At 40.8% G+C, this 26,290-nt stretch overlaps 1 protein-coding gene across 1 annotated transcript; it reads right to left on the bottom strand.

Annotated features, from left to right (window-relative positions):
• On the bottom strand, nt 1–16,144 carry LOC139736011 (COP9 signalosome complex subunit 8-like). Its single transcript, XM_071646758.1, has 7 exons — nt 16,062–16,144; nt 11,441–11,511; nt 10,258–10,306; nt 7,270–7,405; nt 2,741–2,848; nt 1,525–1,587; nt 1–136 (listed from the first exon to the last, which is right to left on the bottom strand). Exons 1-7 carry the CDS (start codon nt 16,116–16,118, stop codon nt 57–59), a joined length of 564 nt encoding a protein of 187 aa, XP_071502859.1. The 5' UTR covers nt 16,119–16,144; the 3' UTR covers nt 1–56.
• Nucleotides 16,145–26,290: the final 10,146 nt, after the last annotated feature.

The following is a 26,290-nucleotide window of genomic DNA, read 5'->3' as shown; positions in this document are numbered from 1 at the left end:
TGACACACATTTAGTTTTCCCTTCAGCTTTTCATACTAATAACTATCTACAGCTAATTAATTCTCTAGGAAGGCTACAAAATCCGTCAGCTGGGCGATCTGTTGCTCGCTGGGCACGGGCTGTTCTTTCCTGGGCACTGCAAAATATGACGGAGAAACGAAACACAAGAAAATGATGATAAAGATGGAGAAATGATACCTTAGGCAGAGATAGAATACTGAGGGCAAATGAAGTGCGTGAATCACTATGAATATGTGTGTCAATGACTAATTACATAATTGTGGCTCTAACTTCATGTCACAACACTCTAAAATATAATAAATCTTACAACAACAACACAACAAATATATATAGAAATGTATGCAGATGGCAGATATCAAACACTTTTCTATAACGTAATGAAGCATTAATAAAAGCATTTTGATCATGGAATAATGTTAAGAATCTTAACATTAGAGTACAAAAGAAACGTCTGATGAGCCTTTTTCTATCACATGTCTAACAAGCTAGCAGCACTCAAAAAAAAAAAATTAAATTAAAAATAGCGTAATCGTGAAATCCCTTCTTCTCTATCACTGTTACTAGTGCAATTTCTCAGAGTGTAGTGCTGTCCATGATTTCTGCTGTTGCTGTTGTTCAACGTTGATCTTTTCCACTGTGGGTAGTTTTAGCGGGTACTTGTCTTCCCACAAGTATTGTGTAAAGTAAATGAACAAAGTGGATATATGTGACCCGCTACAACAAAATGATCCTAAAGTCGGGCGAGGTCGATTATTTGAAAATTGCATGATATAATCCCCTAATATTTCTGCTTTAAATTGATACATAACACATTTTATAAAAATAATCGGCTGCGGAGATATCGATGTTTACAAGAGAGCATGTCGAGCATCTGGAAAATCACCGTTTCGAGAAAAGTGCCCTAAAAGTCTTCCTTTTGACGCAATCGCGATCAAGGGACACGCAAGTCAGTTTTCACCTCTGGACAATAGAAGGTAAGCCCTAGCAACCCCCATAGAGTTCATTCAAGCACATCAGCGTCGGCGGTCTCCACACTAACCAATCAGTGACCAGGATGTGAGAAGCGGCTGAGCATAGCGCACCCCGCGAAGTGTGCGAGCTTCACGCTTCGGTTAGCAGCAAGCAGCAAACTGACCAATGAGATCACTCTGGTCATTGTTAGGGGCGGAACCTATCTGTGGCGCTCTATCCAAATTTTCGAACCAGTTTCTGCTTCGTTGAAACGCCAAAAAATATGGCTCAGAAAAACGCTATTTTTTATCTTTCCTTTGATCATTTTGCTTCAAAATTTCGACAGATGATAGAAGACATGTTAGCCTCCAATAATATATCAAAATCAGAAAATCGTAAGTTTTGACCAATTTTAATACTCTGACCTCAAACTCGATTTTCACGGCTTCGACCGTGCGCGACTTTAGGACCTTTTTGTTGTAGCGGGTCACATATAGTCTCTCCAGGCTAAAGAGTCTAATGACAAGAGAAGTGGTCAGCGAGAGATCTCACCTGGCTTCTTTGGCAGAATCATTTGACTCTCTGAGTTGTAGGCCCATCCTTCCTCTTGGACAGCTGAAAGTAGAAAAAGACAGAGAGGAGGGAGCAAGATAACAAAACATTTCATATTATCACTGCTAAATATTGTGAAACAGCGGTCCAGTCATTAACATTTTCACATTAAGCAAATCTCTTGAGTATTATTCAATTCTATTCAATTCCATTAATACATTTATTCAGTAATAAAATCGTTCAGATATAAAATGTTTACATAATGTAGCAGGTACAGTTCAGAGAAAGCCAGAGGCTTGTTAAAACAGAATGTACCCTTGAAAACAAATCATATCGCAGTTATGGTTTAACTCTGACAGTTAGGCAATTTGGAATAGGCCATATTTGCCAAATGCTTAGAATGGGGGGGGGGGGGGGGGGGGACTCAAAACTCGCTTTTGATAACCGAGTTTTCTACTTTCTTTTCTTCTTCTCGGTTTTGATAACCGAGATACCTATCAAATGGAATAAAATGGAAACCCTAGTACAATGAGATTGCCAGGACCGCCAACCATAACATGCTAGACCAGCCAAATAGAGTGACGAAAAATCAAGACCACCAGATTCACCTCATAAGAACTAACTCATATGCAAGCTCAAAAAAAGGGGATTTCCCTGGGTTTTAAGACAATTATCCCTTGGACAATTACATGTACCCCAGACTCTTCCCCTGACCCTAACCCTAACCCTAAACCCACATTCCATCCCTACACCTAAACCTTAACCCTAATTTTTACTCTAACCCCATAGATCACTAACCGGTATTTAGCTGGGGGGGGGGGGGGGGGGGGTCTGATTCAGTTTCTTTTCCTGTACATGGAGATAAGTACAAACCATTTATTAAACTATGTGCACACAGGATGAATAACACACTTTGGAATTTATTTCCTGTTTCAGTCACACATGTCCATGAAAGTTAATCTCTATGGAAGATGCCATGTGAAAAATTCAGTAGCATAAATACAGAAACTGACAGATTCTCACCAAAATGGTTTCCCAAAACTTCCTATGAGGAGATAAAGTAAAAGTGTCCATGTTAAACTGAAAAGGAATGATTTTTTGATCATGAATTATAGCACAGAAAAGTCTTCTCTGGCGTAGAAGTGTTGCGGTATGAATGCACCCAACATTATACCTTGCACATGCCAATTCCAAACTTGGCCCTGTTCACACTCACCATTTATGGCTTGCTCCTTGGACATCCCAAGGTAGAGTGCGAACTGGTCAGCCTCGATGGATGTGTAAGCACTACCTATCAAGTGGAATAGTCTCTGTCTGATTGAATCTAGTACAAGAGCAAATGGAAAACAATGTTACCATGCAAGAAGTATAAGTTTAACATGGCTGAAGTCAGTCATTTCACTTGAATAGTAAAAGGTATCAAATTCTGCATCAAACACTTCAATCCAAATGCACACAGTAGAAAAAAAAATCTTTTCAATGTAACTATTTAGCCTGATTATGGCATACAAAGTCATGATTTTAACCTACTGGCAATTCATACAGTTCAAAATGCTACTAAGAAATTTAGAAAGTGACCTAAACAGTATGCACCCTATTTAACCCAAGTATTCCAACTTGCATCATTAGCTAGCTGTGGATAAAACTTGACTGTGGGCTAGTCTGCCTTTCAGACATGTTCATGAAATGCAAAATGACTTGCACAATGGAAGACTTGAGTCCAAGCTAGTCTACTTTTCAGACAAACTCACTAAATATAAAATTCCTTTCAGAATGAAAGAGTGATGGATCAAAAGGAAGAGAGGGTGAAAGAGGAAGAGGAGGGAGGAAGATAGGAGAAAGAGACAACAGATATACAGGGGAAGAACTCAAAGAAAAAGAAATGTACAAGAGATGGACTGGAACATATTTTGAATAAGACTAGAGCCAAAGGCAAGATTCCCAGCATGTAAGCAAGGACACAACATTCTATGCAAAGTATCAAAACAGAAGAACAATAGAAACTAGAAACTGAGAGATAAAAGAGGAGGTAGCGACAGCTGATACCGACTGTCCGGGTACTTACATCATACTTTGGAATGATAACAATACAGGAAATCTGTGCGTGTGTGTGTGTGTGTGTGTGTGTGTGTGTGTGTGGGGGGGGGGATACACGAGCACGCAGATTTCTTTTGAAGCGTGCATTCTTATCTCTTGCAATATCTCAAAATAGAGCTACTCACATAATATGCTCACATGCACAAAGAGACTCAAAAATAGTCAAATGACACACAAATGAGAAAATCAGACTTTGTACAATACAGTAAGTGGGTAAAACCATCCAAACAGACAAAGTATGTAAAGGAAAAAACACATGGGAGGCACCATGTTATCTGAGAAAGACACTGACTGCAATTGACCGACAATTTGCCCTACATTGATGGAAGTAAGCATTGAAGTGATCAGTGTTTTTAGAAGTAGCCATGACAAAAGAAATCCTGTATAGAATGCTGCAGGTACTGGATGATTGTTGTTGTTGTTGTTTTGGTTTTAATGGCGTGTATATTATTCAACTCGATGGAAATTCTTGCGTCCAGTCGTTTAAAAATTGACACGAGAATTTCATCCATTGGAAAGACAGTGACTGCCTGTCATACACAACTTCATGCTCAGGGTAATGTTGAGCTCAACTTGGCACCCCGAGTGACTTCAAGAGGGGGTAACCTTTAACCCACTGAAGACTAGTTCTGAGCGTACTTGGGTAGGTGTCTATGGGAAGTGCGCGTCATCATAGGAAAATCTGCTTATCCTCAACGGGTTAAAGGACAGACACAGTTAACATTGTGTGACCTGGCCGACCCCAATTCACAAGCATATAACTGATTTGTTGACTCCTGAGGACCCACTGTATTCACACATACACACACACAAAGACATTGTTGTTATTATTGTTGTTTTTCTTCCTCTTCCCCCATCCCCTTCTCATCTTTACTTGATACATGTACATACTTTGAAAGCAGGAGCAATCATTCCATTAATCTTTATCTCCTATTGTTACACCTCCTTCCTTCTCCATCCCCCCCCCCCCCCCCCCACCCATTCATCCCTCAACGAGCCACTAAGTCAGGTATCAATAGCCTCATTGTTCTTCATAGCACTGATTGGGACACAGCCAAAGCAGTGCTAGTGTGGCTGATCCTTTGTCTACTGATGTACATAAAGAAGCACAGCATGGCTACCAATATCACAGCCACAGGAAGTCCAATGCCATTTACTTCACACCCGGTCTGATCCTGATAAGCTGCTCTGGACAAAGTCCAACCCAGGCTCTATTTCATCCTCCTAATTCTCCTCAATCTTTTCTTCATGGAGCTCACCTTACCTGAGACTGCTCAATGAATTAACAGTAGACACTAGAGTCAATTTGATCTGCTTTAAGTAGCCAAGCTACCACTTCATCAATGAATGGAGGGAATGATTCTGCCAGTGTGTATCAATAAAGAATGTGCCAAGACTTAACTTCCTGTCCTTAGACTAAATAGCTCTCACTTGCTCTCCACAGAGTTCATCAAGTCTGTCCGGAGTCTTTTAAAGTTTCAAAGACTAGAGGATTGTGATTTGAGATGCCAGTTGAAATGACAAAGAGGGCTTGTTATGAAATACATACTACATGAAGCTCCTTTGTACATCAAAAAGCCTGAACTTTGAAACTGCCAGGGCCTGAATTCAGGCTTTTTGCCTGAAAACTGGCATTCCTGTGTGATTGATGGTATACTTATAATACATGAACACAGGTGGGAGACTCTCTCTTTAAACGCAGCACAACATAACAAAGCAAAATATTAGGCAAAACAAAACCAAATTAACAATAATAAAATTTAAAAAAAGAACAGGAAGTTGGTATTGCTGACCCTGGAAAGGGCACAAACTGATCACACAAGGGAATGGAGCAACTTAGTGAGGAAAAGGTATTGGTTCGTGGAGTAAATTGAAAGGAGATAAAATGCTACAAAAATATTGAGTTATTAAAGTATCAGGAGCACAGGGGATTTTATTTTAACTTTTAGTGATCGTGAATTCTGTAATCTCATTGGTCAATCAACCACTGAATATATCCCGTATTCCGTGATAAGGTCATATTGTGCGCATGCGCTAAATCCACCACTGAATATATTTTGTATTCCGTGATATGACGTCATATTACACAGCTAGCTGCGCGTGTACCAAAGACGCTTATAGGAAAGTGCGCGTTAATCCTGTACAAAACAAATGGACAGCGCGTGGTCCTCAAGCGTATTACGCACACAACCTGAGACCACTAGACGCTTGATAAACGACAACAGCAACTTACGTATCACTGGCTACTGCAGTATCTTATGGCTTGTACGTATATTGTACATTGTATGCGCGCATACAGTAATCAGCTCGCGAGACGTAGGCCTAAGTCAACATGGTCATGGCTGACAGCCGGCGATTTCAACATCATTCACGAGGGGAAATCAGCAAGAAGAAGGTTAGCACTTACACTAAAAGATAAAATCGTTACCCCCTGCTTTTTCTTACGAAATACGGGAAATATCTACGGTCTGGTGCCATATTCCATTCGGCCTTCGGCCTCATGGAATATGGCACCAGACCGTAGATATTTGCCCGTATTTCGTGAACAAGCAGGGGATAACTAATAGTATTCAAGAGTCAAGTCTTCTGTCTGTTTCGGCGGCTGCAAAATTACATGTAATTGTTCTAACCACATCTGGCACAGACTGACGAAATGAATCAGATCTCGTTGAAACAAACTCCAGTGCATCTTGTTAAGGGCTTATATCAAAACATGTGATTAGTGGGGAAAAAAAGACCATTCAAGTCCCACTCTAAAACCATTTTTATTGTCTTTTTTTTTTAATATCATTTTACTATTCCTTGCTCATGCTTAACAAGGTAGGGTTAACAAAAAAGCATTCATTTGAGTCTTAAATAGTTCACATGTAATTGTTTGGTGCATTGCATAATCTTCCACTCCTTCTTAATTGCTAACTTGATAACTACGTCTTTAATTTGTGACATGTTGTATAAGGTTTCATTTCCTATTTCTGTTTGAACTTGGCAGACTTTTTGTAAATTTCTTCCTCATTTTGAGCAAATGTACCAAATTCAATCCATTCACTCTAAGCCTTCTTCAGTGTAACATACGCAGTAAACTGAAGAGTCTGCCAATGTATTGATGACTAGATGATCGTATTTCTGCAGTAAATTTTGCCACCACTTGGACTGAAATGATTTCCCAGGCCTTGCAAATGTTGCTTTACTCGCTCTGTAGTCCAAGTTTAGAAGGTAGAGACACTAACTGCTGCAGTTTGTTCATTGCAATAATTTTACCCATCAACTCACACATTTAGTTTACATTCAATTTAAGTGCCATTCAGTGCCATACCTCAATCGATACACATCAAAAACAAATTGATAAAATAAGATCCTGTTATCACATGAAATTAGGACTCAATATTGAAGGGGAAATTTTCCAAAACTTGAAACCAAAGGAGCAAATTTGATACATAAAACATTAGATATCTTACCATCTAAAAAGTATTTTCATGCTCCCTGCAAAGGACTGTACATATCAAATCAAAATTTATGAGGGGGGGGGGGGGGGGGTGGTTAGGGGTTTACCATCAGAACGCACATCTTTGTCTGAGACATAGCAAGTCCTGTCATCCTTTTTCTTTTTTCACCAGCTTTCTTTTTGTTGATTTTTCATCCCCAACTTACCTTGAAGAGAAGAAATTATCTCCTTGATACTGTCTGACCATTCCCGATTGAGGGCGGTATACAACTTTGAAGAGGTGAAGTCCCTCTGCCACATGTTCTGGCCAATCTCCCAGATGTACCCAAGCTCTGGATCAGCCTACAGGTGGTGGTGATGTGGTTTGGACAGAGCATAGTCAGCACATGATGCTGTGTTACAATACCAGGAAGCGTTTCACACTGGATTTAAGTCTATCTCAAAAGTAGATCCACTAAAAATCATGGTATTCTGTGTGTGTCTTAAATTGGTTTCTTCATGTGGCCACTGATAGACAAAATGAAATAAGTGACAAATAATTTTTCTGTGAATTTGAACAACAACTTGAAGTGGATTCTGAAAGGCTGATAACACTTAATGTGCAGGAAAACCAGTGATATAACACAATTTTTAAGTTGATTTGAACTTTTAACATCAACTTAAAGGGACATAGTCCCGGTAGTGTAGATGGCGCTGTTGATGATACTGCCGAAGATTACCGAAGTAGAGCTGTCATCAAGAGTAAAGTGCGTAGGTGTTGCTAAGTAACGTTGCCTTTGTTGTCTTCTCTGCGCATCGCGCAGTCTGTAGTAATGTCAGGGTGCGTGCATATGTGCTTGTTATTATGACATCACAAAAGAAGTTTGCTAAATCTGTCATCCCTCTCAGCCGAATCATGAGCCGAACTGTGATCGGACCACTGACTACAGTGAATCGGACTTCTTCGGACTCGGGAAAGTGGGCCAAAGCGTAAGCGCCAAAAGAAGTCGATAGCGTAGGTCTCTATAGGAAACTTGCGCCGTGCACCCGTGTACGCATTTGACTAAAACACGGGGACCATGCACCTTTAAATTCTTTGCCAAAGTAGTTGCTTGTTTGGGGGTTCATTCAAAGTTTGCTTGATTCCCAATATGCCCACTGTGTGCGTGGGTATTTTTTTTTCAACATTCGACCATGAGCAGGAAAATACCTTCAACAGAACAGTGAAAAAAACAAACAAACAGATGATGAACATACAGTCAAAAGATGACATGTCCATTGTGTGATAATATCAAAGAAGTATATATTTTAGTATCAGTAGGCCATCTGGAGAATGCTTCCATTAAGCACAAGAAATTTGTGACATTTCATGTGCACAAAATTTAATGCTGCGTTTACATCATGTTCCCGGCGGCCACTGCAGCCCTGTCTGCCCAAAGCGTATTCCGCCATGGGTGGATGAGACATTCTCCCGTTTCCCCTCTTCGTATTCTACATATGTCATTCCAGTACTCACCCCGGTGAACATATAGCTATCAGATGCTGTTCTCACAGCATCTGGTCAGGCTAGACTATTAATATTTTCCGTTACGGACTGCCACCAAGTTTTGTCTGTGGCCTATTACATGCTGTTGTATTTTGTTGCATTCACCTCATTTTATTACGGCATACACGGTTTCTCATAAGCACACGGATTGCCGTGGCAATTTTTTTGACAGTTTAAAAATCTGACACAGCATCCACCGCAATTACAGCCTGTCACATTTGCCTCTCCCGTTTCACCACGCTGTCTCACGTCCATCCCGTTTTGTCCCCAGTGGCCCGAAATGTGACTGCCTTTGCCGCCAGGAATATGGTGTAAACGCAGCTTTTACATGATTGGGTGATGGTGGCAACTGTCTTTATTTTCCCAAGCAGCATCATTTTAGAAGGCTTTCTGACATTCAAAATGTGTTCTAACTTTTTGAAACATAAAAGTGATCATGTGAAAACACCAATGCCGTAACTTGCAACTTTCATAAAAGGTTCGGCTTGGTTTTGTTACATTTATTTCACTTTCCCTTGGATCATTCCTAACAGCCAAAAATTTGCAGGGATTTACACAAGGTTTGCTTGACCTTGTCACTACACCATCTTCAAGGCTAGAAAAACTCCATCATGAGTCATGAAAAATATAGTGCTCATCTGACATCACCATACAGTTGGTTCATAAACACCTACATATTGTACAATTCATCCCACATTGGAATGCCATTCTGTTTTGTTCTGTTTTTTGGCTGACCCCTTTTCTGTGTGGACAACGTATGTCTGGACTCTGAATGCAGTTGGTTTGCTTTTTTCTTCGTTCTTTGTTTCTTTGTTTCTTTGTTCAGTTTTGTCGGCTTGGTTACCACCCACTTTGGATTGTCATTAATGTTTGCAGAATGGTTGTTTTTGCTTTTTGTTTGTTTTGTGTCAATGGTTGCATGAAGGGGGTCTCCGGGATTTTCGTTTTCATTTTTATTGGAGGGTTGAGCAGCATTGGAGACACACACAGCATGTCATGGTTTTTGGTCAGTCTTGGGATTGGGATCGACTTCGCTTCTTGTGAGGCAGGCCGCAGATCTTCTTTTAAAGTCTTATTTTATTGTTTATTTCAATTTCGCAGATATTGTATTTTGTAGTGTCAGTTTGTGTTTTTGAATATTTTTGTGAGGTAATATGGGGGGCGACGGGTGGCTGACTTTTTTTTTTTTTTTGGATCAGATTTTTAATTTGGGGAGTGTGTGAGGGGAGGGTTGGGAGAGTAAAGGAATCTGTTTTGTAACTATGTCACCCTTTTATCGGTGTGATCATGAGTTTGTAAATTGTGATTTGATATTGTGTAATATACAATGATACATAGCTTGTATTTTTATGCAAGAGATTTTAAAAGGTACAGTTATGAATAGTGTATTATGATAATCAGTGGCACATAAATCTGTAACGCTGGATGCGCCTGGAAGGGATATCAGCGGACTACAGTTATTTAGTTAACTTTGCCCAATGCCTGGCAGCCCTGTCAGGTGCATTCAGTGTTTGGGTATTTTTGTGTTATTGTATTGATTGATTATTTTGAGCTTTGTAATTGATTATATATTGTATGATTTCTGCCGAATAAAAAAAAAAAATAATAATAATAATAACAATTCTCAGAATATCAGGTGTGTGTGTTTGTCTTGTAGAGAGGAACTTACTGTTTTCACTGAAGGTGGTATCCTCTTCCACAGGAATTTTGCATTATTTCTGCAGACAAGAGGAAAGAATGAATGAGTCAGAAATTGCAGGATATTCTTGTTATTACTATACAAAAATAACAATAAAACAATGGATTAAAAGACAACAAGATGCATGAATAGATAAAATCCACCAATCAATCAAATAGGAAAAGAAGTAATTTGTCATAACTGCATGAACAGGAGACAGTTTAACAAGTCTATGTTTAGTAGCACTATAAGAGCTTTTCTACACAAAGAACTTCACAAACTTTGTCTCACAAATATCTTGCATGAGAGATTTTGCAATTGTACCTATCCACAAAATGTCTCTTTACTAATCACTTCTGGAATAATACTCATACACAATGAATACATGAATATATACAGGCTGTAATACTCATACACGATGAATACATGAATAACAATACAGATATTACAATCATAATAAACAGTCTTCTTACACTTAAATGGTAAATATATGGTCTACAATCTAACTGGAAAATTACCATGAACTCAAATTTTATGTACAAGTGCTTTTCTTCATTTCTGCACTCAAAACATGGTAAAACATGGTCATACTTGATTATAGACCAATGTCAATCTATGCAGGAGCAGTAAGAAAGCACTTTGAAAATTACATCACAGCCATGTGACCAGTATCAAATTAACTCTCTACAGACAACCATTTCATGTCATTCACAAAGTGTACAAGTTGGTGGCTGTTGATATCAGAAAAGTTCATGTTCCCATAGTACTCTTCCACAACAAATAATCTATTATTTCAAAATTAAAATTTTTGTGCGGTTTCTTTTTCAAATCATATTCATACTATACACATTACAGTAACCTTTTCCTCTCACTTTCCTGTTTGTTTGTTTGTTTGTTTGTTCTCAGAATGACTTCACAAGAGTTGGTGAGCCTCTGTTTAAAAAAAAACAACAAAAAACAGGTTTCAATGCTACTTGCAGTTGCTATGGGTAGGTCAAAGTTTACACACAATTCTTTTTACTTCAATACATAAACGAACTTTTTGATGTGCACTACATGTATTGATGTGACATATCGATACTAAAAAAAAGAAAAAAAAAGGACTTACCTTTTGATACAAATGGGCTACCTATAAATTAGTCATTTATGTGATAACCCCCTGTACAATACTCACAGATCATTTTGAAGTAAGTAGAGTGTTAGCAATTTCTTGTAAACTTCAGGTGCAGCAACCCCACCTGGGGCCTGGAGATGAAAGCAGAACAGAATGGAAAGTGAAAAGTGTGTTACAGATCAAAGCTGATCCATGTTACGGACAGCTCCTCAGATAAATTGAGGAATATTTTTTTTCCAAAATAAAAAAGAATTATAGTAACTGTAATAGAATTGGACATGAAATAAGCTTGATAATTTATATGTTACAATATAACTCTACAAAACTTTTTATGCCAGGGATATAACATGTATTTTTTTTTGGGGGGGGGGGGGGGCGTGCTTCTTGCAGAGATGCCAACTTCTTGACATAACTAAGACAGAATATCCTTTCTACAAAATCAAATTTTGGAGAGGAAAATCAGATTTTCATGAAATCTTGACACCATCATTAGCCCGTTGGCCCTGGGCAAGTGAAATTTCAGGAAAAAAAAAATGTTTCTCCGGTAAGAACGGACAAGTAAAATGTCGCTACTTCATCAACATTGATGAGAAAAATTGCATAGCATTCACACTTTTCACACCCATTTAGGCTTGTCTTTTAACATTTTTGTAGGGGTTGCAAGAATTCAGTAGTACACCTTTTTATATGATGACCTGGTTTTCCAGAGTTTTCGGCAGTTTATACTGGCTCCACTTGTTCATTTCTTTTATTTGACAGATGAAAAGTCATACTTTCAAGAGGCAATATCACATTATTGCTATTTACTCTGCTTATCATCCTAAATACTATACAATCATATTGCTTGACTTCTCTGTTTGTGAATTCATTTTAAAGTAATGAAAAGTAGTACTATATGTATTGTTTATGTATCCATGTTACATGTACTGTAATTGTGTTTGAACTTGATAATATGATGTTTTGATGTTTATGAATACATGTGTGTATTGTCCATGCAGGGCCTCCAAACACAACAGTGTTCAACTCACTGATGAAGCCACCCTGTGAAAACAAGACCAAATAGATAAGTTAAATAAATAAATGAATGAGTACCTATACCTAGGCCTCACTCTCACATCCAAACTCTCCTGAAGGAAGACACACATCCTTAATGCCACCCTGAAAGCAAAACGGATGTTAGGATTCATCAAGAGAAACCTGAAACGTTGTCACCTAAATATCAAAGAAAAAGCATACATCTTCTTCATCTGGCCCTACCTGGAATTATCTAAATTACTGCTCTACTCTCTGGAACCCTCATCATGCAACTACTGTATACGCTGTTATTTTCGTGTGCAGATATTTTCGCAAATGAGGAAATGAGGAGATCATACGGCTGTTTTCGCGAATTGACACCGACGCTAACATTAATACACTATCACCCAAGCGCGTTGAGACATATTCGACCCAACTTTGATTCGCAAAACAACAGCTCTCAGAGCTAACAATACCAATCCAATGAAGAGCTGCCAGGTTCGTGCAGAATGTGCACCAGCGCACAGAGAGCACAACAGCTACGCTGCAGAAAATGCAAGCAGTGGGACACACTACAATCCAGGAGGGAAGCTGCCATCAAGGCAATGATATACAAAATCACCAATGATCTCATTGCCATCAACAAAGACACCTAGTCCTATCTGATGACTGACGTAAGACTGCGAAATTATCATCCTTTCAAGTGTCAACCTCTGACAACTCAGGGGGTCTACAGGTACTCCTTCATGCCAACAGCAGTAATTTTAAGGCTATATGGAATACACTACTGCACTCCCTGCAAACACATGCCAGTCGTCAATTCAAAAATTCAAAAATGGCGAGTGACTACTCAGCAAATTAAGCATGCGCGTGCGTGGCTGGAAGTGCAGCGATCTATTGCGTGCATGCGCTCTATGGTAGCAGCATGCACGGTCGACAGATCGAGTGAACTGCCGATTATCAGATGTACCATTTGCACATGCTGCATATTAAATCATCATTTTCGGTAAGTTGTAAAATGTGAATTTCAATTTTGATAGCATAGATATGAAGTCTCATTACTATTTTGCTTGTTCGATGAGTTTGAGGTGACAAAAAATGAACCAAAGTATCAAAATTCAAGCCGATCGCCATGTGATCGTTGAATTCTCTTCATGTTTGTCGGTCCGTTGGTACAGCCCTGTCGCGCTACTTACAGCGACTGGGCTGTGTATAGCTATAGTTAACTTTTGTGTAGCAGTTTTCTTCCATAGAAGTGTACAGGATATCTTTGAAGATATTTTTCATCAGCTGAAATTGCTAATCAAATTGGAGTTTTGAAATTATTCCCTGTATGTCTTTTCGTGCGTCAGGTGGAATATAGTGTGCATGTGGTAACTATAAACCCACTCGGCTTCGCCTCGTGGGTAAGCATTCCATAGTTTAACTATGCACAGCCCAGTCGCTGTAAGTACGTAGCGCGACAGGGTTGTACCAGCGGACCTCCAAACACAAAGAGAGTTCAACGATCGCATGCGATCGCTTTGAATTTTGATACTTTAGACCATTTTTTTGTCACCTCAAACTCATCTGACAAACAAAATGATAATAGAACTTCATATCTATGCTATCAATATTGAAATTTGAATTTAACAACTTACCTAAAATGATGGTTATATGCAGCATCGTCTTTCACGCCAGGGCCCAGGCCATTCCGAATATCGGGAGGTCACATGATCTGAATGCCCTTTCAAAAGGTCGCGCTGTCAACGGTGCTGCTACACCAACACTCAAGGAACGCATCGCACGCACGCAAAAGATATCTCCGCAGAGATCAAGGCGCCATCTTGAATTCTGCAATGATGAACCCGACGGTGTAAGGGAATCCGCCAGAAAGTGTCATTTTTTTTTTGTTCCACGGACTTATCGCGAGGGCTCTCAATGGACTTACAAACCTTCTATAATACAAGCATGCACTTAAGGTGAGTAACGTTTGGTAACGTGTACATTGTTTATAAAGAACGTGTAAATTTTCATAAGTTTTGTAGACCCTAGTTGTGTTGGGGTTCCCCACTTTGAAGGTGCCCGCTCGCTTGTCAGACGCTGTATTCGCACAGCGTATTAACAGCGCAGAGCTACCAAGTCTCACGCATTCTGAGTGAGACTCGAGCATTTAGGGGTAGTCTCACGATCTCACGCATGGCACCCATTTTTCTCACGCATTGGGCAAAGTCTGCAATTTGGGCCCATAAAAAGGAGCATAGCTCAAATTGAAGGAATATTTTCCTTTTGTCTTTCAAAATAAGTAAAAAATAGTCACTTATGTATGCACATGATCGCACCATTAAGAGCTAAAAATTGAAAAAGCTCCCTACCATGGGAGGCGCCATGGGGGGAGGCGGGCCGGGACCCCTCCCACACCCTCGCTTGTGCGCACATTCGCTCGCCGAGATGCCGAGTCATGAAAATCTCACTCATAGAACTTTTTTGAACTTGGCATCCCTGACAGCGTCTGGTCTGGCTATCCAATCATAGTTATCTTGTGCACACAATTCCGACTGACGCACTCAGACCTGTGCGTCATTTGTATATTGGACTTTGCTGAGGTATAATGGCTAGATGTATAAATCTACTTTTCCCCGCAGTTGTTCGTAGATAGGGCAATCATGCCATGCCAGCAATGCAATGCCCAATGCCACTGCACAATGCATGGCAATGCCTAACTACACGCAGCGCTGTCGCGAAGCGACAGCGCTGCACCTCTATTCCTTCGCGGACGTTGTTATCGTTCACTGTTTCCTTCATGAATATCTTTATTAATCGTGGAAAACTAAAATATAAGGAATTATCGTAATCTATGACCATCATTCAATAACCGGTATGCGATTTTTTGTTTAATTACGTCTAAAACTTACCGAAATCTATGGCTGAAATCAGGTCTGTAAACGTCCTTACTGCTTCACTCCTCATCTGCGTGTTATATGAATGGCATTCACTCTTGTATACTACAACGTAGGTAGTCGGGGCGGAAGTGATGAGATAGTCGGATGACCCCGACTAAAAAAGTTCAAATCATTGCCGGTGCAGCACGCGCGGATCTACTACAAGCTTTACGTAACACATGAAACTCACGGGCGCACGGGCGTACGTAAAAAGCAACCACTTCTGAATGCGCATGCGTGGTAGTTTGTTGCTTTTGTGAAGCTCTCGAAGGAAAAGATGCCACCGCACGATCTACTCCGAAAAATTCAACAATAAGGTCTGGATACCAACAAAACGCCGAATTCAACTCAACCATCAGGAAAATACGCTGTAGGTAAGTGTTGCAAATTATATTACTCTTAAAATCATACAAAATAAAAGGTATTTTATGTGATTTTGCCGTCAATAGTGACGGTCGTTTACAACGTTGAAACACTAACACATGTCAGACCCTGTGCGCAGCACAGTGTCTGGTCAGGCTAGGCAATGCCATGCCATCACATCCAATGGCAATGTATTAGGCATACACAAAAATCAGTATATGGGACTAGAAGATGGCCGTGCGAACCCATTTGTCACTGCTCCCGTATGACAAATAAAATGGTGCTTATTGACAATCTCTCCTGTCTGCTATACTAAAAGTCACGGCACACAACGGACGGCAGCATTTCACATCGCTGACAAAGTAACAGTTCACGATACATACCTCCAGTTCTTGCTGTTCACACTGTTCTACGAGAGCGAGAGCGTCGAAGGAAGCCATTTTGCTTCTGCTGAAGGCAAACAACCTGAAATTGGAGGACAAGTTCAGTAGGTGCCCGTGCAAGCGTACGATCTTTGATTGCAATCGCATTGGTAATCGAGTGTGAACATGCCTACGCTTGTGCAGCGCAGCAGTGCAGCGGCGCAGATTGGAACGCGCTGAACGTAGCTTTATATCTGCGACGCGAACGCTAAGACGACGCAGACCTGGATAGAACTTGGCCTATTTTTGTTTGTTTGTTTGTTTGTTTGTTTGTTTGTTCGTTTTCCATCTGAGAAGATGGCTGGATAGCCCATCCATGGGGGTCCAGTTGGATGCAGGGCCGGCGCACTGTTTTCAAAAGTGTGGGGGCCCACTTCAGCTCATCTCTCCCCGTCCCCGTCCACTTCCGTGTTTCTTCAGCTGACAAGCAAAAAAAAGAAAAAAAAAAAAAGGTCCTGAACTCATTCTCTCCCCTCCCATTGTAGTGCCTCTTACGTACTTCCGGATTGAAAAAAGTGTGGGGGCCCAAAGTGATGACACCTTATATATTCCTTTGTATGGTGCACAAAAAGCGTAGGGGCCCGAGCCTCCACGGCCCCCACGGCTGCGCCGCCCCTGGGATGTGAGGTAGGACCACTTCACTGGGTTAAACACCCTAACAGCCTAATTAGCGTCGTCTTAGCGTTCGCGTCGCAGTCCTAAAGCTTGCTAGTCATTGCAACCCCCGTTTTACTATTACTGCCTTTTCCTTTTCAAGTATAAAAATATAGGAGTAGGCCTATTTACTCTTTATTTTTTTCAAGCATCAATTCTAAAATAAACAAAATACTGGTATAGAATGATGGATCGACGTCGCAGGCAATGATACAAAGAAGAGAGAGAGAGAGGGGGGGGGGAGGGGAACTAAAACATGAAACAAGCATTTGATTTTACAAGTGTAATTAGACTTTTAATTTGCTAAACACATTATTACTCATTAGTCCATTACTTTGTAGGCCTATGCGGTAACAAAATAAAGCAGAATGGTTAAGCAATCTTCATCTTGGGAGAATGTACGATTCAACTGGACACGCGCGCTCACGCACACACGCACACACACATACAAACACTGTTCTTTTTTAAGTTTTCCAGTAATCTTTGTTTCTGATTCCATGTACTACATGCTGAATATACGCAATAATTTTGAATATGTAAACAGATTGGATACAAGATTATGCAATAATTTTTTTGATATACAAATTAAGTTCAAGTGACTGACCAAGGACAGCTCTAGAGGCCGAAAATTTGTGTATTCTTCAAATAAGCTGCTGGTATTGACAGCATGATACATTTCTTGAATTCTGTTCTATTTTTGATATCAGTCGTACCAACACGTGCATGGACTACGAATTACTCAACACACACACACACACACACACACACACACACATACACACACCCATAGATGTGATAACAATTATATATATACGTTTATATTAACCCAAAAGCCCATGAGGTCAATAGCTAACCTCAAACTCTTAACAAACAGACGAATGCAAAGCAAAGCTAAAGACGCTCATAAAGCATATTATAGATATCCTTTAAAAACCAATTTAATGACGATGAGTATCTTATTGTTCGATAGGAACATCTCACAGTTGAAAAAAATAGTACAGCGAGAGCTATTGAATCATACGGCAGTATAAATGCAATGGAAATATAGATTACAAGCCACACATGAATATGAATGATAATGAAATTTAAAGAAAAAAGATCTTGTATTGCTTGAGAAGGCAGAAGAATTATCGATCGTTAGATGCCAATATCATAATCTTGTTTGCTCGCGTTTCCTGTGACCGCACTGGCTTTATGATACAAGCAGACCGATATTGTCACAGCTATGCTAATAGTCAGTGATGACCAAAGAAAATTTGCACTATTGTGTGATAGAATCAATAGACGAGAAATTGAAAAACAGGTGTGTGTAAGTCATGTATAGCCTTTGACATCCAGTCGTCCTGTGTGTTTAACACATGAGCACCACCTTCCCCCTCCCCCCCCCCCCCCAAAAAAAAAAAGTGGTGGGAAAATGATACGATAAAATAAAAACTCAAGAATTCAACAACAATTATAATGAACATCGACGAATCTTTGACCGATAATCACTGTTGTCTGTCTTATAGTCTTCCAAATTCAAGAGCAAAGTAGTTTTTGTTTGTGAGTTGACTTACTAAAGTCTTAGAACTTACTGTAAAACTTCATTAAGATTTGATATAGAACAAGAACGTTGTGCAGTTATTACATTTCACATTTTTTTAACGAAAGAATGCATGTTATCAAAAGTAGACCTAATCCACACACACAAAAAAACCATGATAAGATGGTGCTTTCATCTTATACAGCTCTCCCCTTGGCCTGTATAATGCATTATAATATACTCACAACGTTTATAACAGAAATCATATATCCTTAGTCAATATCTTATATAAGGAACTATCAACAACCAACTCTCCTTTAATGTCGCCGTATGAATTATTGCAACCATACAATCGTTAGTTTTGACTCGATGGATAGGGTCTACACTTTCTTCGTTTGAATGTTCATTGATGCCTGTAATGGCGATTTGTAACCAGTTTTAATGTCAAGGAGGAGTTTGGAGGCAACCTTGCATAGGTCGAATGATTACCTTAGTCGAAGAAGAAATTCTACCTTGAATGAATACAAACATGTGTTAATTTTAATGCCTAAGTCAAAATTATGTGCACATGTCACTTTGGATTCGAGGGGTTGACTGTAACTTGCATTGTTGCTTGAAATCATGTTGAATTGCGCGGTATCATGATTCCGTCTCATGTTTATGACACATCTCGATCAACAATTCTGTTCTTACAAATCATGAATTGCACTTAGACTCTCCTCTCCTAAATCGCGCATCTCGACTTTATACGCCTTTAAAAATTATTGTGGGTAATTTTAAAGGCGGATTTGGTCTAGATACCGGAGCGCACAAGACAATAAATATTTGCGACATGCCTTATTGATGGTTGTACTAGCTGAATGGTAGTAGGGACACTGTTACTCTAAGCGATTTTCATATTATGTTTTTTATCAGGTAATAAAAAGTATCACTATGCAAAATTAGGGGAAATGTAATGTGCTAGAAGATTATAATGAACTGTTTATTTTCAATAAAGAAAATAGTTTGTAATCGCAAAAATTTTTAGGAAGAGCATGGGGGATGTCTTTGCTCCTCTCCCTTAAACGATCTTGATTGATAATTATTATGATAGAGGGTTATCTGTTTATAATCCTGGGCAACTTTTATACGCACTCCCGTTTAGCAATGTCGGGGAAGTCATGAAATCACGTTGATATTTGTATAGCCTTCTTTAAGTCAGTTAGCGTTCTTCGTCGCCCAACCTCTTGATGGGTTCTAATCAAAATCATTTCATTTACTTCTTACTTTTGAATATTCAACCTGGACACATATGGGGGTTTCTCATCAAATGCTGCTCTTACGGTGGCTGTGATATGATTTTCTTTCTGATTCCATAACGTATAACTCACATATTAATTGATTTTCTATCCATTTGTCAGAAGACTAGCCCTTTCAATGGACGTTTGATTGCATTTGAGCTTGTCCTTTCCATTGATTCCGGGCCATCGGTTAGTCTCTAGCGCATTCCACACCAGTTTCATCTGCTCGATGCCGAGATCCCAGGTGAGGTAGCCCCGACGCAGCGCCAGGAGGGTATTATTCGTCTGAATGATCCCATGAGTCGAGTGACGAATGCAGTCGGAAAAGCCGAAGGAAGTTCTGTCCACGGAGTTGACGCCCTGGAGTTTCCTGAGAAGAAGGCCCACGTAGACGTCTTCCCATGGGAAGAGGGGAGTCTGTTGGGAAGCGCGGAATAGCTTATCCGCGACATCCGAGGACACGATGTAGCCATGCCCTTGAGGATAAACGGGATACTTATCTTCGGGAAACAGATCTAAGGGAGTATACCATTTGCTCCTGATATCTCTTATCGGTGATACTATGGTCATTTTGCCCACGACGAAGTTGGTCCTGAATATCTGCGATATCGCCGCCAGGTCATGCACGAGGTTGGGGATATTCAGGACGACATCGTCGTCCGTCTTCATCACGAAGTCACTGTTAGGGCAGAACGTCCTCGCCCACTTAAAGCCCATGACGGTCTTTATAGATAGGTTGAAGTAAGAATCGCGGAAGTCCTCTTGGACGATGTCATCGTACCTTGCAGCTTCTTCGTAGATCGTCTTCTGGGCTTCTGCTGAGTCAGGAGAGCCCAGGAGAAACAGGCTCCTGACGGACGCATTGTAAGCTTTCGCCTTTCCACCCCAGGTTTGGCGGATGACGTCGCGTCGGTCTCTGTTTGAGGGCGCTGTGGCGACGACTATCAACAGGATCAGGTTCTGTCCCGGTTTCACGTCCTTGCTGCACGTTTCTTTAGGATTGAGGAGATATCTGTAATTATGCTGATCTATGCGAGGTTTCCACACCGTCATATTCTTAGAAATTCGCACATCTTTTGGAGCCGCCTGCTCTGACTGCACGTTTGAGTGTTCGACGCCGGTATCATTACCCACTGCGTTCACTTCGAAAACTTTTCTCTCTTGGTTGCCTACCTGTGAATCCATCAGTCCCTTGTCCTGGCCTAGAACTTGTCCCCCTGGCTGTAAGCCCGTCAGTCGATCCTTGAGCTGACCTAAAATCTGTCCCCCAGATTGCTCTTTCGGATTGTCGTGCGGTTGCTCAACGGGTTTTTCCACAAATATAAGTTGTCCAATCCTGCGTAACAGCGTTCCGTTGGCCTCCATCTTCGCCAGAATCGCATCTACCAGGTCATCTGATAGTGGTATCTCTCTCTTATCCTCGCCGTGCAGGACGCCATCACTTTTCTTCCGAACTTGAGACGGGTCTCTCACCTTCTCTAGTGTCTCGTTTCGAGGTCTCTCCAGCTCGGAACCATTATGCTGATGAATTTCGGCCGACGGTTTCTGCCTCGTATTGTCCCTAATGGTCCTTTTCAAGTCCAGTGTCTCCTTGCGTCCGTTCTCGACCTCTGCGACGTCATTTTGGATCTCTTGGATGCCTTCACGATCTTGTGAATCCAGCGGTTGAGGTGCTACCAACTCGTGGTTCTGATCATCTTGCCCGTTCCCCAAATGTTCAGGCTCCCGATTTCTCGAATCTACCCGACTGCTAACTTTCTGAGTTTCTGATGATAGCCCAAGCGGTGTGTGGAGACGGTGATTAATGATAGAAAAGTCAACACAAGCAACTATAGTCATGAATAGTATCGCAACAGCGAAACATAGTCGTCCCTTGCGAGGAACTCCCATGATTTCAAGATTTTTTTTTTTTTTTTTTTGGCTTTAAGCAGATTTGCTCTACCGACCTCTGTTAATAGGCAGAATGCAAAGGTGATGACGAAATGTATAAAACTCGATTACTTCTCAGCCTGATCAAAAATCGCGGGAATCGTGAAACCGTCTCGAACGATATGATGCCCATTACGATTTGGTTGTTACAGATTACGTTAGGCGACGAAGATAACCGTTCGCACGATTCCAATATCAGTAACAAGTCGCAGATGTTCACAGATCAAATAAATCATTCACTGTGGGCGTGAGCTGCTCTTTGTCACTCGTGTGGTTGGTCATTAAATGATAGAAGAGTATTTGATTCCACTACACCTACATTTCAATAATTATTATTTGTGTTTATGGGGGGGGGGGGAATAATGCTCGTAATTGTGATTTGGTCAAGGATCAATGTCAACCCCCACTCCCCCCCCCCCTTTCGCCTGGAAGTATATCGGGATGAAGCCCTCCAAGTCGTTGGTTTTCTGCCACCCCCCTCCCCCTCAAGCCCGGCACTTTTTTTTTCCTTTTTTTTTTGGGGGGGGGGGGGGGTAGAGCCAAAAGTGTGTGTGTGTGTGGGTGTGTGTGGGTGTGTGATGGGTGGTTGTTTGGACTCCCCAACCCCTCCCCGTTTCGCGGCCTGTGCTATGCGCACTATAAATTTCCACGTTACGTGAAACAGCAATCCAAGATTGCATCAGACACAAAAGAAATGCTAAGCCCCTTAATAACAGTTATTTACATAACAGATAACATTCACGGAGGGAACTTACAGGAGTGAGAACCACACCCCTCATTAAAAGAAGGTTCTGCAGGAACTACATTGTAAATGTTATGTCCATGAATGTGGAGTAACTGAAATACTGATACATTCTCGTATAAATGCACATTCAACTTGGAGAGAGAGAGAGAGAGAGAGAGAGAGAAAACGTTTTCAACTGAAGTAAAAAGGTGTGTGTGCAGTTAAGAAATAGCCAAGAAAATGTAAGAAGTATAACCATTGGGTTTTTCATTGAGTCAACAGGTCAGAAAGTGTAATCGACTGCTTTGCCTTGGTCAGCGTCATCCGTGTGGTGGCGCTGTTCCCGAGAAGGTTCATCATCGTTTCTATATTATTGTTTGTGTGTATTTTTACGTGTATATCCGTTCTTACAAAAATTAATTTATTATTCCCGGTATGCTCACACTGTTTATTGTAATTGGATAAGCTCTTTCGACGAAAAAATACTAGCGAAGTCAAAGCAGTTTTACATTTTTAACAAAAATGAAAATCGTACTAGGCATTATTTACCATTTGCAGATGGATGAAACAGAAACCCAGCTTTAGTGCTTCAAAATAGTTCTAAAATGTGAGTTAGGGATAGAAACAACCAATGTAAAAATGTTACTCAGTATGATGTTACGTTTCATTAAGTATACAAAGGATGAACAATAGGCCCCTAGTTGTAATAGAATTTCTAGAATAAACAGTTACCGGTATGGTTTATTGATTAAAAAATAATGATATCCCCTTATATTCGATGCGCGTCTTCAATGCATGTGTAAGTTTATGAAAGGTGGATTGAAGGGGCCGTGGAGGCCACTGGAGCCTATTCATTTTCAGAATTAAAATTCAACGACATGATGCGCGTCTTTGGTGGAATATTTGAGAATTTTCAATAAAAAATTGTAATCTTTTGAACATGCTAGCATTGCAGTTACAAGCTCTATCAATAGTACTAAAAAAATAAGACAAAGTTAGAATACTAAATTTGACAATAAAGGGGGATGATCCCCGGAAAAAAAAATCCAGGGGGACGTGTCCCCCTCCCCCTCCCAAAGGTGTGATATAAGGCAAAAAGAGCAGAAACAAGAGAGAGAAAGAGAGCTAGGAAGGGATGGATGGAGAGATCGAGAAGGCCGCTTCAGTAGTGCCTATATCTCGAACTTTCAGGGACTGCAGATTCGAAAATAGTGGACATTTCTTCACTTTTTTTCGCCTTTTTAGGCAACAATGACGCTTCTAAATGGAATTTGGAGGACTTAAACAATGCTGTACCGCTGTTTGCTCCCTTAAAACGGAGAAAATCAAAGGGAGGCAGAATTCACTCCTATATAGGTCACGTATTATACGCTCGCGATAATCCAGCGGTTTGCTTCCTGAAATGGCCGCTGTTGGGCTCGCTCCATGGCTTACACCTGCGAGAGTAGACCAGCCCTGAGTAGACCCTCTTATTATTGGTATTACTTCTACGCTGACTGACTAGTAGTCTACCCACAGTCGTGGTCTCGAGACTTTTGCAGTAGCGAAGGGTGTGTTCACACTGACCACTGCACCGACCCATGTCATTCTAGTGCGGCACTATCGCTAGACCCCCGGTTCGCGCACACACACACATGCAATGTGGTTTCTTGCTTCAGTCGACAACACGGTCAAGTAGGAACAATCTATTTTAATATTAGGGATGCATGAAATCCTATGTTCTTTAAACCTTTGAATCATTGGCAGTTATTGAGCATATTTTGAGGATGTACATGGATAAAAATACATAATGACACATATTTTGTGTATCCATCTCCTCGAATAATACATCTTATTCGTATTCTCACATAATTCCCCTAATCATATTCTTCAATCTAACCCTTAAACAATATGGAATGGGCACCAGATGTTCCTTACACGAAGGAAAACAAAGGGGAATCATGCTTGTCGTCGATGGTCGTTGTCTGTCATTCGTGGAAATTTCATCATTTCATCGCCTAGATGACGCGGAAGTGTATTTTGTGAGATGGGTAATGAGAAGTGACATTTCTGAGCAGTGCATATGATTTGAGTATCGTAAATATTAACGAAAATTTAGTAATTTATGGAGGATCAGCGACTTCACGAGAAGGACGTGGGTTCAATAGAACACTCGCTAGTGCGGGAAAAGTGCTCGTGCCACTGCACTTCCCCCGGCACCGCTGCCTAATTCTGTGTCTTGTTTATGACACTGACAGCCATGCGGGCTAACCTAACGTTAAATCCTAACAAAAGTAACACTATTTGAAACACTACAACAGGGTGGGCAGGGTACTGGGCGTAAACTAGTTGATGAAACGGAACGATTTCTAGTTAGGTCTAGAGTTAAGCCTTTGCAAATAATTTCATATTGTGAGTGTGGAGAGGGTTTTCATATGAAATGATGTTCCCTTTTGACTTGTAGTACAGCAAGTCGCGACAATAACGAAAGGCTGTGGCTAGCTGTGCTGAGCAGCATTTGAGCTTGATTTTAATGATGGGTTCTGCTAGTGCTGGCCTGGTCGAGCTTACATTAGGTTTCTACACTAACAGTTTTAACACAATACAATAACCTTTCTGTTTTGATGTGATTTGACCTTGCAGCAATGTTATGTTACTGTCTACTGAGTTAAAGTTGTGTTCGCGACTGCGTTCAAAATTCTTACTTTACTTGGGTTTACTTGGGTGTGACCGTAGCAGCGACCCCATATGGACAAATACGTACCGTACTATGTTTATAGCGCCCTGCGACGGGGTTAACTTGGGTGTAGAGACGTAAAGCATCTGCTTATGTGCCCCTTGTCACTGTTTGTCTCTGGTATGGGTCTAACTGCGACCAGCCCCAACACGCAGTGTTGGGGCTGCGCATTGTAGCAGACATGATCATGACAGGCGAAGTATAGCGCCTAAAAATCAATATGAAATCGCAAAAATTCTGCAATATGAAGACTTACAGGTGAAGATGTAATGTTGAAGACTGACTGCGTTCAACTTTTGGTTCTGGCAATAGTCCCTTTCTGCTCGGTTTGATGAGTTAAATGCGACTCGGTCGAGAAGAACTCGGGAGAACTACATCTTATACAGTCAATGGATTTGAGATTTGTGCGCATGCGCTGGCCGTCAAGTCGTGTAGCTTTGTGGCAAGGCCTTATCATACTGTTGGCAAACCCTCTCGCTGTATATTGCGTTGCTTTCTGGGTGGGTGCGCGCGCGCAGGCCTTGTCAGAAGGCTAAACGCATTGCGACTCCGCCAGCACATGAATATTTACGTGCGCAGTGTACTGCATACTGATTTCGAAAATGGTGAATGGGATGGGGAGCTAGGACTACGGACCCGTATATGGCCGTGAAAAAAACGTTTTTTCAAGATCATTGGACCAGTGTGAACAAGAACAAGGTGAACGAAGGGTATTAATTAGATAAGAATCCTATGTATACTATAAAAGTACGTTTTTTCCTCGTGATATTCGAAACTTACGGAGGTGCGAAAATCTGTGACAGACTGTGTATGTTTTTCAAGCTTACCGATATAGCACTCTATTGACTCAGGACGCTCCCACAGTGTGTAACTGTCTACGGAGCGTCCCGGGGTTAGTATGGGTCGTACTTCAATGGGTGGTTTCCCCAATGTCTCTCTAGTGCTGACTTGAATTGGTTTACACTGGTGGCTGAGACTGCTGCTTCTGGTAGAGCATTCCAGTTATTTATGCTTCTCACAGCAAAGGCATTTTGTCTCAGCTGCAGTCTAACTCTTGTTTTCTTCAATTTCAAGCTGTGGCCTCTGCTTGACTTAGACTTTGTCTTACTATGAATATATCTCCAAAAACTCTTTGTGTTAAGTTGAACTTCTGATGAAAGCTTCCGTTCAAATTCACGTTTAGCGTTATTTATCATTCTTGTGGCTTCATTCCTCCTTCTAGCATACACTGCCTTTGATTCTAGAATGCTACTTCCCTTGCATCTATCCTTCTGGTACACAATCCATGCTTTGTGTTTTTCTTTAATACTTCTTTTTACTTCCGCATTCATCCATAAAGGCCTTGGCTTCCTAGAGGCAGGAACC

This window comes from Diadema antillarum, unplaced genomic scaffold (genome assembly GCF_040938485.1).
Source record: "Diadema antillarum isolate AM-2024a unplaced genomic scaffold, OU_Dant_1.0 seq00000618_RagTag, whole genome shotgun sequence".
NCBI lineage: Eukaryota > Metazoa > Echinodermata > Echinoidea > Diadematoida > Diadematidae > Diadema > Diadema antillarum.
Note: the sequence above shows the minus strand (reverse complement) of the source record. Positions and strands in the feature narration are given on the sequence as shown.

What these genes read in the sequence shown, in the direction of transcription:
- LOC139736011 (XM_071646758.1), bottom strand. Translation starts at nt 16,118, where the DNA reads ATGGCTTCCTTCGACGCTCTCGCTCTCGTAGAACAGTGTGAACAGCAA. An exon ending in TACCACCTTCAGTGAAAACA is followed by an intron (nt 7,406 to 10,257) that starts GTAAGTTCCTCT and finishes CACCACCTGTAG; the next exon opens with GCTGATCCAGAGCTTGGGTA. An exon ending in CAAGGAGCAAGCCATAAATG is followed by an intron (nt 1,588 to 2,740) that starts GTGAGTGTGAAC and finishes TTCTACTTTCAG; the next exon opens with CTGTCCAAGAGGAAGGATGG.